Source organism: Danio aesculapii, chromosome 19, assembly GCF_903798145.1.
Source record: "Danio aesculapii chromosome 19, fDanAes4.1, whole genome shotgun sequence".
NCBI lineage: Eukaryota > Metazoa > Chordata > Actinopteri > Cypriniformes > Danionidae > Danio > Danio aesculapii.
The window spans coordinates 51,485,995-51,496,215 of NC_079453.1; the positions used below are offsets into that span (position 1 = coordinate 51,485,995).

General features: G+C 44.3%; 1 protein-coding gene across 1 annotated transcript in view; it reads left to right on the forward strand.

The window, feature by feature from the left end:
- Nucleotides 1-5,553: 5,553 nt before the first annotated feature.
- atf6b (activating transcription factor 6 beta) overlaps nt 5,554-10,221 on the forward strand; it is a 5,405-nt gene continuing 737 nt past the window's right edge. The window contains exons 1-4 of the mRNA XM_056479211.1: nt 5,554-5,809; nt 7,856-7,923; nt 8,211-8,289; nt 10,013-10,216. Coding sequence (XP_056335186.1) covers nt 5,731-5,809; nt 7,856-7,923; nt 8,211-8,289; nt 10,013-10,216 — 430 coding nt within the window. The 5' untranslated portion in view covers nt 5,554-5,730. The remainder of the gene's footprint in view (nt 5,810-7,855; nt 7,924-8,210; nt 8,290-10,012; nt 10,217-10,221) is intronic.

Below are 10,221 nucleotides of genomic sequence, written 5' to 3' on the forward strand. Positions count from 1 at the left end.
GATCAATTACTCTACAGTAAGTACTTTAAATTACTATAGTATTTTGTTGTGTGGATAATAAATGTAGTAATTAAGACTATTTTGTTTATAAAGGGAAAATAATAAATATAAACTTGCAGTGCAATAATAAAAGTTTGAATTCTGACTTTATTTCTTACAATTATATATATAAATATGAGCGTAAGTAAAGAGTCAGACTCACCAGAGGTCAGAAAAAAGGATAGATGCAAGAAAAGGTTACACTGCATTTTTCTTTTTTAATGATTTATTTATTTACTTGAGCTGGACATGTAGTCAGAATGATTAGCTGTTATCCTGCACTGGTGGTGTGTTTTGTCCATTTATGACAGGTTTGAGTGTGTTTGTGCATCAGGACAGCACACAGACCAGCGGAAACACACTTACACAGCCATCCACAGCACTGTTGAGTATATAACAGCTCATTCCTGCTCTGAGGTGATCTATGAACACACACACACACACACACACACACACACACACACACACACACACACTGATGCTGACTGTACTTCCTGCTGCTATTTATTCTTCATCAGGATCCTCTGACTCTGTGTTTCTGTCTCCTCCACTAGCTTATTTTAGAGGTTGTGTCTGGTTAGGAATTAAACCCTGAATATGCCTGTAGCGTTATTAAACAGCACGTGTTTAGATCAGAACTGACCCAACAGCTTCACTCAGAAACATTTAGGAAAACTGAAGGCTGTGGTAATGTGTTGATCATGTCACAGCTGATTACTGATGGTGGATTCTTCATTATTAAATCAGGATCTATATATATATATATATAATAAATGCCTTCATGTGTCTGTAAGAGTGAAAGCTTCTCTAATACAGATGTGGACGATATAAAGACAAGAGCTCCAGCACAGTGTATATGACAAATCATTCAGTGTCTGTGTTCTGCTTTACATGATCCTCCGAGAAACAGATGAAGCAGAGTATCATAACTAATAATACTGAGTGGTGTGTGTGTGTGTGTGTGTGTGTGTGTGTGCGTGTGTGTGTGTGTCCTACCTGAGGTGTCCTGTGTGCTCAGATGTGGAAAGCTGAGTAAAGAGCAGAGCAAGATCATGATCATCATCTCTGAGACTGAAGCAGCGGATCTGCAGACGGAGACACTTCTGGAGTTCCACATCAGTGCGTGTGTGTGTGTCTGTGTGTGTGTGTGTGTGCTTTAGTTTGTGTTGACACACAGAAGGCCACCAGGTGTCGCTCACACTCCAGTGTCTGACTGATCCAATAGTATCTGGATGCAGCCTTTATGATGCAAGCTGAGATTGCATTACTCAGCGATGCAATGTCAGACGCAATGCACTAAATGGAGAGAGTGACGTCACTGTAAGGTAGGGTTAGGTGAGCCCATTAATAAGCATTGGATGCAGCTCAGATTGCACCAGGCCTCTCAACTGATCAGGAATCAAAATCATTGTTATATCAGTTTTATTGCAAATTCAATTATTTTTTTCTGTCACATCTGGGTTCTTCAGCTCGACAGGTGTGTGTGTGTGTGTGTGTGTGTGTGTGTGTGTGTGTGTGTGTGTGTGTGTGTGTGTGTGTGTGTGTGTGTGTGTGTGGGTGTGTGTGTGCGTGCGTGCGTGCGTGCGTGCGCGTGCGTGCGTGTGCGTGTGCGTGTGTGTGTGTGTGTGTGTGTGTGTGTGTGTGTGTGTGTGTGTGTTAATTTGGAGGGGTATGGGCTCGACTCCTCTAAATAAGGCATGATGGGCTCACCTGAAAACATGACTTGTGAAATGTTGGGGTCTCAGATATAAACAATCATGTTATTTTGACTTGTGGTTTCAGTATTGTGTGATGTGATCATGGATTATTATGTGTTAAAGTGCTAAAAGATCATTCATTCATTCATGCATGACGGCGACTCCACCTGTGAACTCCACCTGCTGTTCTTGTCATGAGCATTAAGGTGTGTGGGGGCGCTGCGGAGCAAAGTCCACACATGTTAAAGACAGACAGCCTCATGCTTTCATCTGGACACTGAGACACTGAGTATTCATTTCCAGACACGTGATGTGACGTTGTGCTTTGTTTAATCGGCTCCATACAGTAGACCAATACAATGCTGTTTTAAACACCGCGACACTGCTGTAAACATGTTAAGCTGAGAGCAGGTAAACCTGACGAAACTCTCCCACTGCTGTTTCTGTCATTGTCCAATTCATGATTCTGTTGTACCGGAGTGGAAGAGAGATGCCAGGCCACTGTACAACACAGCAGCATGTGCTGACCTCATAGTGCCCTCAGAGCGAAGAGAAGAATGACAGGCCACAGGACCAGGTTATGTATTCTGATGTCAGTGAAGCATATTGGTGTGGGTATATTCCTCTCACAGAAGCACTGCAGGTGATGTTAGTAAAGCTCGTAGACACACTGTACGGTGTCTTGAGAAAGCCGAGTTAAATAATTAAAGTCGTTTGAAAGAAGTTTGAAAGAGTCAGCATAGACAGAGAACCACATGTATGTTAGCATGATTCTAGTATGGATTGGCATGTTTCTTGCTAAGTGGCTGCTAAGGTGTCGCTAGGGTGTTCTGAGTGGTTGCCAAGTTGTTGCTAGGGTGTTCTGAGTCATTGCTAAGTTCTTAGGTGGTTGCTAGGGTATTCTGAGTGGTTGCTAGATGGTTGCTAAGACGTTGCTAGGGTGTTTTGACAAGTTGTTAAAGCATTGCTAGGCAGTTGCTAAGGTATTCTGAGTAGTTGCTGAGGCGTTGCTAGGATGGTTGCTAGGGTGCTCTGAGTGGTTACTAAAGCATTGCTAGGGTGTTCTAGGTGGTTGCTAAGGTGTCCCAAGTGGTTGCTAGGCAGTTGCTAACATAAATTACCATGGTTCTTGTATGAATTAGCATGTTGCTAGCATGTTTTTAGCATAAATTAGCATGTTGTTAGCATGGTTCTATGATGAATTTACATGTGGCCAGCATGTTACTAGTAAACTAGCATGTTGCTAGCATGAATGTAATAGGTATTGACATGTTCCTAGTATGTTTATAGTATGAATTAGCACATTGCTAGTATGGATTGGTATGTTGTTAGTATGTTTCTAGTATGGATTGGTATGTTGTTAGTATGTTTCTAGTATGGATTGATATGTTGTTAGTATGTCCAATGTAAAGTCAATAGCGCTTTTTATAGTAGAGTGGGGGAACTATGACGTCACCTTGTAGGCTAATTGGCTGCTAGCATAAAACTGGTTCCCTCAATAAAATCCCCATAGGATTTTCCCATAGGCTTTTCGAAGACTGCGAATAATAAGCTGTGTTCAAACACTGTTCATTACTCTTACAGGTTTTGTCCAGCCGGATAATCCTCACACCAAAATACAACTGAGCACTTTGAGCATCTTAAATGCAAACCCTAGAGCTGAAAAGCTAACATTAGGCTATAAACAGACTACAGAGCCTTCAGGACGCTCGCCTGTGACGTCAGCACCACCCTGCTATAGACAACTTATCACACTTATTATTAGAAATATGCTCCATGACCACGATTTACTCCCTCAGTTTATTACATTATAATCAACACTGTATATTAGAAACAAATAAATAAGCAAAAACACATCTTTATAGATCTAAGTGCCTTCTGGATAGTTTTTAACGTGGGAAATACATTTTGATTTGCTTTATGGTGGATATAAAAGTTTTAAAACTGTAAGTATAAATGTGCCTATATAGTATTATGATAAGACACATTTAAATATGTTTATCGCTCGCTTACCAACATTCAGTATTCTTTTACGTAAAGTACAGTGATAAGCAGCCCATACAGTCACATCTGCTGTACATTAAGGAGGAGTGTAAACACTGCAGTTATGACAGAGTTTAATGTGTTCAGATGAAGAAAACATGAGGAAAACTCACTTGATCCTGTTCAAATGAGAGATAATATGTGTGTATTTTACACATTTATTCACATGTTTACATCACTGAGAGCAGGACAGAGACAGGCTGCACTGGTCAGCTGTATCCCCATAATATCGTTTAATTAAAATAAATGATCAATAAATGAATCTGTCTCGACAGTCTTTACAAGTGAAGGCATTATCTACACACAGTAGGAATTCCCAATCAGAAAAATACTATTCATGAAAATACTTCAATCACAGACAACTCCAAATGCCCAACACAAGCGAGCTGCACTCCAGACCAGGTCAGCTTGATGATGTATAATGTCTCCAACACCGCCTGTAGTCTCCTTTAGTAGCTTGATAGCAGCCGTCTTTATAAAGAAGCGTCACCGATTTAATAAATGAAGAGTGAGCTGTAGCTGATGTGTTTTATCTTGTAGAATAAAATGTGAATGTATCGAGTTTGTGTTAGCCACGGACCTTATTTAAGCCATTTTACTGAAACCCCATTGACTTTGGGACGAGGGAACCGGAACTGCTAATATGCTAACTCGCTTCCGGGTTTTTGCATACAAATTGGCATCATAGTTCCTCCACACTATGGAGGTCTATGGGACAGTTGCTAAGGTGCCGTGAGTGGTTGTTAGGGTGTGGCTAGTAAATTGAAAGGTCATCAGTGATTGGTAGTCTTGAGTTAAATGAGCCCAACCCTGACAGTCTGGCACAAAGTTATGAGGTCATAAAGTTTGGTCCAATGTTAAGTCAATGGGACTTTTCTGAATTTTCCGGGTCAGTTTTGGGAAAACCGTCAGTCGGATCAGTTGGAAAAGATAAAGCAACTTAATTCAGTGTAGTGTGGAGGTTTAGAGTTAGTTTGGTGAAGAAGACGGAAGAATAATAACAGTGTATAACAGTATGCTGGCTTACTCAAGCCACCATAATAAGACAACCGTGTAAAGCTGCTGTAGTTTGAGCATGTCAAAATAAATCCCTCACATGATATTTTCAAGGGGTCAAAGAAAGTTACTGATGGAAAACAAGTCTAAACATCAAACTCCTGTGCTGGGTTAATGATAACTGACGCTGCAGTTCAGTGATCCCCCTTCTCCATCACTGACTAACTACTGAAGATCATCATCAGAACAGCGCATTTACACTGCTGTGTGTGTGTGTGTGTGTGTGTGTGTTCCGTGCACCCACACTGAACTCAACTGAACTGCTCTGCTCGTGCTCATGCTAGACTCCACGTGACAGCCCACTCCTAGTCACGTGACCCGCGCATGTTGTGTAAGTGATACAGAATTGGACCCTTAACACTACTAATATCGCTGTAATGACAGTCTGCTCCTCCGCCGGTTCTGCTGTGACGGGCTCTGGCTAACAGTAGAAGACCCGCACTGATATAATTGACCTGCGTGTGTCACTGAAACAACGGCACAATTATCTGCGCTTTTATTGGCCCAAACTCCTGTCAATATCTAATGGATACTAAACGCATTTTTATTGGCTCCTCCAGCTGTCATTCACAACTTCACCCCGCCTTCCTGCTAGAGAATCACACCATTGGCTCGTCTGTCACCCAATGGCGTTTGTTCTGGCTCTCCAGAGGCCAGGCGTCCTGCTAACAACGCGTTCCACGAGCCCCATTGGCTGAGCAGAACAAAAAGAGGCGGGGTCTGTTAAGGAAATTAGTTTCCTTGTCTGTGTGTGTCAACCGAGCGACGGTGCGGTTATGGAGAAATAAACCGATAAAACAGGCGAATAACCCGCTCCAGTGACCCGCTGCTGCTGCCCGGGCCGCCCGAGGCCTGATCTGCCGATGTGAGATCGCCGTTTCCCGCAGGAGGAGTGATGATGACCGCGGAGCTGCTGCTGTCGGAGCCGGACAGCCGCTTCTGCGCCGATAACCTGCTGACCAGCGCGGACTGGGGTAAGTTACAGCCGCCGGGGAGGCCTGAGCGCCGGGCACCGAGAACCATCAGCCGTTGATGCCACAGTACTGGTCCAGAGTCAACCAGAGACCGCTCCGGAGTCACTCCAGGCCCCGTGTTCCGCACACGCACACGCACACGCACACGCACACGCACACGCGCACACACACACACACACACACAAACACACACAAACACACACACGTATCTGATGAAGAGCTGTACAGAGTCTCTCAGGTCCGCATTTTCTGCTGTTTGTCCCGTCGCTGTGCCGTTGTTATGGTGTTTTGAGTGGGCTTTAGTGAGCGTTGGGGTTGCTAGGGCGTTGCTATGGTGTTTTGGTTGGCTGTTTCATTGCTAGGGCGTTGCTATTGTGTTTTGGTTGGCTGTTTCATTGCTAGGGCGTTGCTATGCTATTTTGGTTGGCTGTTTCATTGCTAGGGCGTTGCTATGGTGTTTTGGTTGGCTGTTTCATTGCTAGGGCGTTGCTATGGTGTTTTGGTTGACTGTTTCATTGCTAGGGCGTTGCTATGCTATTTTGGTTGGCTGTTTCATTGCTAGGGCATTGCTATGGTGCTTTGGTTGGCTGTTTCATTGCTAGGGCGTTGCTATGGAGTTTTGAGGGGTGCTGGTGGTTAATTATGTCATTGCTAGGGCGTTGCTATGGTTTTTGAGGGGTCCTGATGTGCCATTGCTAGGGCGTTGCTATGTTTTTTTTTTGGTGGTGAGTTTTGGCACGGTTAGGGTGTTGCTATGGTGCTGTAAGTGTTCTTGAGTTCAGTCATTGTTAGTGTGTTATGATGTTCTAGTGTGTTGGGTCATTGCTATGGTGTTTCGTCTGGCACTGGTGGGTAGTTATGCCACATCTCAGGTGTTGTTATGGTGTTAATAAGCTGTAAGTAAGCAAATTTAACTTAAATATTGACTCAATTTAACCATCATCATTAATAAATAAATAATTATAAATAATTAATATTCTGGGATGCGTTCACTTTTTAGGAAGGTTACTAAACCAGTTTTATAAACCGGCCACCTGGTGATTTATGCTATTGTTAGGGTGTTGCTAAGATGTTTTGAGAAATCATAGCGAGCAGTGGTTGCTAAGTGCTAAGCTGTTGCTATGGTGTTTTGAGCAGTCATGCGGCGTGCTGTGGTTGTTAGGGTGTTACTAAGGTGTTCTGAGTGGTCATGCGATGTGGTGTTGTTGCTACGGTGTTCTGAGTGGTCATGCAGTGCGCTGTGGTTGTTGGGGTGTTTTAAGAGGTCATACGGTGCGCAGTGGTTGTTAGGGTGTTGCTATGGTGTTTTGAGAGGTCATACGGTGCGCAGTGGTCGTTAGGGTGTTGCTATGGTGTTTTGAGAGGTCATACGGTGCGCAGTGGTCGTTAGGGTGTTGCTATGGTGTTTTGAGAGGTCATACGGTGCGCAGTGGTTGTTAGGGTGTAGGTGTAAGTGCTTCAGAGCAGTGTGTCACTGTGAGCGGTGTGTGAAGGTTTGTTTGTGTAAGCTGAGATGATGTGCAGTGTGTAAGAGATCCGCAGGTTTAGCGAGCGTCACACACTCACCTGTCCTCCATCACACAAAGCAGCATCACCTGAAGGCTGCAGCGCGTCTCTTTTTACATGTACTCACTGCTGATCTGTGTGTGTGTGTGTGTGTGTGTGTGTGTGTGTGTGTGTGTGTGTGTGTGTGTGTGTGTGTGTGTGTGTGTGTGTGTGTGTGTGTGTGTGTGTGCTGATAGAGGCCCGTCTGCTGGAGGTTTACTGGCTGCTTTATAAATAAGAGAGTTGTGGAGGTCTGAAGTGTTCAGTGCAAACAGACACTTCCTTTAGAGCACACCAATCAGAACACACTGGGCCAGCTGACCAATCAGAGCTCATGCTGAATGAGGATGTAAACAATAAAGAGGAAGTATGAACCCTTTACAGTGCACAGCAGCCCATAAACACAGCTGAAGTCCCTGAAAGCAGCAGACGGAGCCGCTGTGCCTCTGCTCACAGTAAATGTCCCCATAATGCACATTCACATCTGTGTTCTGCTTTCAGACGCCTGCCTGTACCAGTGTGAGGATATGGAGGAGGAGTTCACAGGAGAGCTGAAATATGACACCTCGGTACGCACACACACACACACACACGCACACACACTTATCTCAGTGTGTGTTTTCTACATTGTGTTATAAATCAACCATGGTCACACACACACACACACACACACACACTCGCTGTTGTGTATGTTTTAGCACATGACAGTTTAAGCCTCAATCTGACAGCAGCGGACTGTGTGACTGTTCATGTGTGTGTGTGTGTGTTTAACCTGTGTGTGTGTGTGTGTGTGTGTGTGTGTGTGTGTGTGTGTGTGTGTGTGTGTGTGTGTGTGTGTGTGGTGGGTGTGTTTCAGCTGGACAGTGATCTGGTCCTCACGCTGGACCCTGATGACCTCACATCCCCATGGAAGAACCTGGAGCTGGACCTCACAGGTGTGTGTGCGCGTGTGTACGTGTGTGCGTGCGTGTGTGTGTGAATGCAGCACCTGTAGTGTCAACAATGGACAAACACAACACTATCCACTGTATACGTTATGCTCTGCAGTCTGTTTGTCCAGCTGTAGCTCCGTGTTTACTCGTGTTTATCTTGTGAAGCGCTGTAGAGGTCAAGAAGACGTCACTAAATAATCCCCGTGTTGGCGTAGGTTTCCTCCGGGTGCTCCGGTTTCCCCCACAGTCCAAACACATGCGCTATAGGGGAATTGATCAACTATATTGGCTGTAGTGTATGTGAATAAGTGTGTATGGGTGTTTCCCAGTACTGGGTTGCAGCTAGAAGGGCATCCGCTGTGTAAAACATATGCTGGAATAGTTGGCAGTTCATTCCACTGTGGTAACCCCTGATTAATAAAGAGACCAAGCTGAAGGGAAATGACTGAGTGAATGAATGAATGAATGAATGAATGAATGAATGAATGAATAGGGATATCAGTTATTTACTTACGTGCGTAATAAAGGTGCTGTTTACTGTGGGTGTGTTTGTGTAGTTCAATATGTGTGTGTCTATGTAGTGTGTTTGTGTAGTTCAATATGTGTGTGTCTATGTAGTGTGTTTGTGTAGTTCAATATGTGTGTGTCTATGTAGTGTGTTTGTGTAGTTCAATATGTGTGTGTCTATGTAGTGTGTTTGTGTAGTTCAATATGTGTGTGTCTATGTAGTGTGTTTGTGTAGTTCAATATGTGTGTGTCTATGTAGTGTGTTTGTGTAGTTCAATATGTGTGTGTCTATGTAGTGTGTTTGTGTAGTTCAATATGTGTGTGTCTATGTAGTGTGTTTGTGTAGTTCAATATGTGTGTGTCTATGTAGTGTGTTTGTGTAGTTCAATATGTGTGTGTCTATGTAGTGTGTTTGCGCAGTTCTTTGTGTGTGTGTGTGTGTGTGTGTGTGCAGGTCAGTGGTCCTCAGCAGCAGGACTCTGAGCATCACACACTGATGTTTGGAGACTGCTGGTGCTGAGATCAGAAATGTAGATCCTCTGTGCTGTTATCTGACTGTGTGTGTGTGTGTGTGTGTGTGTGTGTGTGTGTGTGTGTGTGTGTGTGTGTGTGTGTGTGTGTGTGTAGGAGATCTGTCCATCTTGAGGGATGAAGCGACTGTAACTCAGCCTCTGCCGGTGGACATGTGTGAGTCTCTGCTTCTGTACTAATAACCCGACACACACAGAGCCTGCGCGCGCAGAAATACACAGATCTTTAACCCATCACCGAGTCGTTTACCTGTGTAAATGTGTGTTTATTGAGTTGTTAATGTGAGTCAGATGATTGACTAATATAAGTGTGTTCAGTTGGTGTGTGTGTGCGCGTGTGTGCGCGTGTGTGCGCGTGTGTGCGCGTGTGTGCGTGTGTGTGTGTGCAGTCCTGTGTTCTGTCGTTCAGCAGATTATATCAGACCCTCTTTACTAAATGAGTGGATCTGGATGTGTTTACAGTGTAAACATTAAGAGTTCAACAGCTGCTCTTATTATCATCATCATGTCGTATATTAGTTTAGTGATGATCCTCCTCTAATAATCCAGCAGAATTCTGCAGCTTTTCTACTAAATTCTCAGCAGAAACAGCAAGAAATGTCAGCAGGTTCTGTCTGGCCCTGCTAATAACTGCTGAAACCATCAGTGCAGGGTTCTAGACTGCGGTGAGCTGACTCTGTGCTCTGTAGTTTTCCAGGTGAAGACGGAGCCTCCATCACCAGCCTCATCTCTGACCTCTGACAGCTCCATCCCGGCTGTGTGTGAACCGCAGGTACGCACGCTCACACACACTCTCACTCACTCATTACTGAGACTGGGTGTGTTTCCCAAACAACGCTGTAACTCGTGGCTGAACTATCATAGTACGATGCATCGTTTGGGAAAAGGGCGATGTAGT